The sequence below is a fragment of the Vulpes lagopus genome, chromosome 4 (assembly GCF_018345385.1).
Source record: "Vulpes lagopus strain Blue_001 chromosome 4, ASM1834538v1, whole genome shotgun sequence".
Classification (NCBI taxonomy): domain Eukaryota; kingdom Metazoa; phylum Chordata; class Mammalia; order Carnivora; family Canidae; genus Vulpes; species Vulpes lagopus.
The window spans coordinates 96,507,561-96,512,866 of NC_054827.1; the positions used below are offsets into that span (position 1 = coordinate 96,507,561).

At 55.7% G+C, this 5,306-nt stretch overlaps 1 protein-coding gene across 1 annotated transcript; it reads left to right on the top strand.

Moving 5' to 3' along the window:
• The first annotated feature begins 494 nt into the window (after positions 1 to 494).
• MAGEL2 (MAGE family member L2) lies at positions 495 to 4,653 on the top strand. Its single transcript, XM_041753736.1, has one exon. The coding sequence runs from the start codon at positions 641 to 643 to the stop codon at positions 4,199 to 4,201; it is 3,561 nt and encodes a 1,186-aa protein (XP_041609670.1). The 5' UTR covers positions 495 to 640; the 3' UTR covers positions 4,202 to 4,653.
• Positions 4,654 to 5,306: the final 653 nt, after the last annotated feature.

Below are 5,306 nucleotides of genomic sequence, written 5' to 3' on the forward strand. Positions count from 1 at the left end.
TCCCACATGTTTCCTACTGTGTCCCTAAAAGAATTAACTACACCAGCAATTCCCCACTTTCCCAGGACAGACTTATATGTCTTCTCCATCTTTTTTGCATTAAATTATAATAGCTGCCCATTATGATTCCTGAATCTCTCATATACATATATGCATTTATTTTATCCTCTGGCTCCGATTTTGCTGTATCTGAGCTCAAACCACACCATCTCCCCCCTCATGGATGCCTTCCATGTTACCAGTGGTCTGTTCCTACTCTATACTGCAGTACAGTGATTTCTAAAACATAGGTCTGTTCCTGTCACTCCTCTGTGAAAACTCATCTATGGTAAGTCTCACCAGGCTGCATTAGGGGACTGGACAGAGTGAGAAGGGATCTTGTGTCAGCCAGGATTTCTGGTAGACGCCCCTCTGCACTATCCACTTGTGGTGGTCGGGGGCGGGGAAGGGGCGGGATTGAGCCCCCTTCCCCCCTCCTCCTTACTGCGGAAAGCTGCAGAGCTAAGGGCACTTACTTCCTATTCACCAGTCAGCAGGGAGGGATCCTCTGATCAGCCACGTAGGCATTCTCTTCTCTCTGGAGGAAAAGGCCCAGCAGCTGTCGGAGGAAAAGGCCCACCAGCTGTCAGAGCAAAGGGACATGTCGCAGCTAAGTAAGAATTTGGGTGATTCGAGTCCCCCGGCCGAGGCCCCTAAGCCTCCGGTCTATAGCCGCCCTACGGTTCTGATGCGGGCTCCGCCCGCCTCCTCTCGGGCTCCGCCAGTCCCTTGGGATCCACCTCCGATTGATTTGCAGGCTTCACTGGCCGCTTGGCAGGCACCTCAGCCTGCTTGGGAGGCCCCACAGGGCCAGCCGCCTACCCCAGTGGCTCCGATGGCCCAACCTCCAGCCCTTGGGGGCCCGATGGTCCAGGCTCCCCCTCTGGGAGGCCCGATGGGCAAGCCTCCGACTCCCGGAGTCCTGATGATCCATCCTCCCCCTCCCGGAGCCCCGATGGCCCAGCCTCCGACTCCGGGAGTCCTGATGATGCATCCTTCAGCTCCCGGAGCCCCGATGGCCCATCCTCCCCCTCCGGGGACCCCGATGGCCCACCCTCCCCCTCCGGGGACCCCACTGGCCCACCCTCCCCCTCCGGGGACCCCGATGGCCCATCCTCCCCCTCCGGGGACCCCGATGGTGCATCCTCCCCCTCCGGGGACACCGATGGCGCATCCTCCCCCTCCGGGGACACCGATGGCTCACCCTCCCCCTCCGGGGACACCGATGGCCCATCCTCCCCCTCCGGGGACCCCGATGGCCCAGCCTCCGACTCCGGGAGTCCTGATGGCCCAGCCTCTGACTCCGGGAGTCCTGATGGTCCAGCCTCCTGCTCCGGGAGCCCCGATGGCACAGCCTCCGCCCCCAGGAGCCCTGATGACCCAGCCTCCGCCTCCGGGAGCCCCGATGGCCAAGCCTCCTGGTCCCGGAGTCCTGATGATTCATCCTCCAGGTTCGAGAGCTCCGATTACCCAGCCTGCAGCTTCAGGAGCCCCGATGGCGCAGCCAGCGGCCCCACCTGCTCAGCCTCTGGCTTCTTGGGCCCCACAGGCTCAGCCTCTGATTCTGCAAATCCAGTCTCAGGTTATAAGGGCTCCTCCGCAGGTTCCCCAGGGCCCGCAGGCCCCGCCGGCGCAGCTGGCCACACCCCCGGGTTGGCAGGCCACCTCGCCAGGATGGCAGGCCCCGCCACAAGGCTGGCAAGCCACGCCTCTGGCTTGGCAGGCCACGCAGGTCACCTGGCAGGCTCCAACCATTGCCTGGCAGGCACCTCCACCCGTGCGCCAGGGCCCACCACCCATCCGCCCTGGCCCACCACCCATCCGACCTGGTCCTCCGCCGGTGCGCCAGGCCCCGCCCCCGATACGTCAGGCACCGCCGCTGATCCGCCAGGCACCGCCGCCCATCCGGCCTGCCCCACAGGTCCTGGCCACCCCACCGCCACTCTGGCAGGCTCTGCCACCCCCGCCACCGTTGCGGCAGGCACCGCAGGCTAGGCTGCCCACCCCGCAGGTGCGGGCAGCTCCACAGGTGCGGGCGGCACCGCAGGTGCCCACTGCTCCAGCAGCAACACAGGTGCCCACGGCGCCCCCCGCTGGCCCGCAGGCACCCCAGGCTGTGCTGTCGGCCCCCCTGTCTGCTCCACAGGCTGTGCACTGCCCTCCCATCATCTGGCAGGCCCCCAAAGGCCAAGCCCCAGTGCCACACGAGCTGCCGACATCGATGGAATTCCAGGAGGTGCAGCAAGCCCAGGCTCTTGCCTGGCAGGCTTCCAAGGCCCCTGGGCAGTTCTGGCAGCCAGTGCCCACCCAGGAGGCCCAGAGGCAGGGCCCACCAGTGGTTCAGCTGGAGCAGCCCTTTCAGGGGGTCCCGGCCTCCCAAAAGGCCCTGCAAATCCAGCTACCCACCCAGCAGGCCCAGCCCACGGGCCCGCAAGCAGAGCTGCCCACCTTGCAACTCCAGCCCTCCTGGCAAGGCCCCCCAGCAGCCTTGCAGGGCCAGCCCGGAGCTCCCTTAGCGGCAGCAAATTTTCCCGTGGGCTCCGCTAAATCACTGATGACTCCATCGGGAGAATCCAGGGCCTCCTCAATAGAACGCAGGACCTCTTCAAAGGAACGCAGGACCTCTTCAAAGGAACGTAGGGCTCCTTCGAAGGATCGCATGATCTTTGCTGCCACTTTTTGTGCTCCAAAGGCAGTGTCAGCTGCACGAGCACACCTGCCAACTGCCTGGAAAAACTTGCCTGCCACTTCGGAGACCTTCACTGCCACTTCAAGGGTCTTTCCAACTACCTCCCGGTTCCAGCCTGCCTCTTCTAATGCCTTTCAGGGCCCATCTGCGCCCTCAGAGACCCCAAAGTCACTGCCACTTGCTCTGCAGGATCCATTCGCCTGCATGGAGGCCCTGCCTGCAGTTCCATGGGTTCCACAACCCAGTGTGAATGCTTCAAAAGCATCCCAGGCAGTGCCTACCATCCTGATGGCTACGGCAGCTGCTCCCAAGGCAATGGCCACTACTCAAGAGGCCTCGAAGACCCCTGCTGAGCCTCCCCGTCGCTCTGGAAAAGCCACTCGGAAGAAGAAACATCTGAATACTGAAGAGGACAGCAGTGGCCAAATGCTGGCCCTGCGTGACTGGCAGGCACCAAGACCCTGGGAAAATCTGAACTTGAATGACTGGGAGGTTGAAAACTCTATCCAGGTCCTTGGTGACTGGGAGGGCCCGAGTACCTCCCGCGGCCTGAGTGGCTGGGAGGGCCCGAGCACCTCCCGCATCCTGAGTGGCTGGGAAGGACCCAGCACAACTTGGGCTCTGAGTGCCTGGGAGGGCCCAAGCACTTCCAGGGCCCTGGGTCTCTGGGAAAGCCCAGGTAGCCCTCAGCCCCTGATTATCTCTGAGTTCACCAATCTCTCTCAGGGATTTGGTGTCACCCAGAATGACCCCAAGTTGGAGACTCAGCCATTGTCTCCCTTGGATGAGAGAGCAAATGCATTGGTGCAGTTCCTCTTGGTCAAGGACCAAGCCAAGGTGCCCATCAAGCGCTCAGAGATGGTGAAATTCATCATCCGTGAATATAAAGATGAGTGCTTGGATATCATCAATCGTGCCAACAATAAGCTGGAGTGTGTCTTTGGTTATCAATTGAAAGAAATTGATCCTGAAAACCACTCTTATATTATCATCAACAAGCTGGGACACCATAGGGGTGAACCAGTGGCATCCTATTTAGACAGGCCCAAGTTAGGCCTCCTGATGGTGGTCCTGAGTCTCATTTTTATGAAAGGCAATTGTGTCAGGGAGGACATGATCTTTAGTTTTCTGTACAGGCTTGGGTTGGATGTCCGAGAGACACATGCTCTCTTCGGAAATACAAAGAAACTCATCACTGAAGTATTTGTAAGGCAGAAGTACCTAGAGTACAGGCGAATCCCCTATACTGAGCCAGCAGAATATGAATTCCTCTGGGGCCCCCGAGCATTCCTAGAAACCAGCAAGATGCTTGTTTTGAGGTTTTTGGCCAAGCTCCATAAGAGAGATCCACGGTGCTGGCCTTTGCAGTACTTTGAAGCGCTGGCAGAGTGTGAGGCTGAAGATTTGGATGAGGATGAGCCTGGATCCGGTGATAATGCCGGTGACCCCACCAGCAGTTCCCCTCCCCGCTAATGTGGTTCCTTCTGCAGATATCTCATTCCTTTGGGTTCCTGGCCAGAGGCCACTGACAGGGTGGGGTGGGGGGGCCTTTTGTTTCTGGTGTTTATGTTCCGGTTCTATGTGTGTAAGTTTGGATTTCAATTTGGATCAACTTGGTATCTGCCAAAGCTTTGTACATTTTCATGTGGTGTTGATTTCAATTGGCTACTGTTCTATTTGGTATTTTGGCATCTGTATTTTTAAGTGAGATCTGTGATTCTCTGTTTTGTGTTATAATTGTTATGTTTTGGTATCAGAGTTGTGCTGGCTTTGTGAAATGAATTGAGAAGCTATCCATCTCATTCTGGTACAGATTATGTAGTATTGAAATAGTCTGTTCTTTGAACATTAAAATGACTCATCAGTAAAAGCTGTCTGCAGCAAAATAAATATCTATATCTATATATATAAATATACTTTCAGCATAACATGAAAGTGTTTGTCTTTATTCTCATTTTTACTCTAGATGACTAGGAGCCAAGTTTTACCATATTCTCTAAATAGATTTAAACATCAAGATTACTACCAGTGATAGTAGAAACCACAGTAATGAGCCTTTCCCAAGGACAGTGCTATATTCATCATAATGATGCAATGATTGTGAACATGTCCTTAACTTAAAAGTAAAACTTCACAAGTCAGGGAGGCTGAATCAGAAAGAGCCTGTATACTTCATCTTATTTAATCTTCACAATAGTCCTTCAAAGTGGGGATTATTATTCCCATTTTGTAGATGAGTGTGTAAGACTCCCACAGATTAATTGAATGGCACAGATTATTAAGTTGCAATTTGAAGCAGACTTTTATCCTTAAGGTTACATAGGGAAGGAGGACCTTCTTCTTGCAGCACACCACAAGTATCCAGGTTTCTTAGCTACGTGGATCAATTAGCCAATGGGGTATTTGTCAGTTATGGGGTCCATGGTAGGCGTCCAGCGGCTCAGGAGTTGCGGGTTTCATCAACACACTGATACTGAGATGGAAATTTTCCTTGAAAAACATCTAGACTTATAACACGGTAAAGAAAACACGGGGATGCACTGGGATCCTGCAGATCACAGGTAGTGGTGGAAAAGGA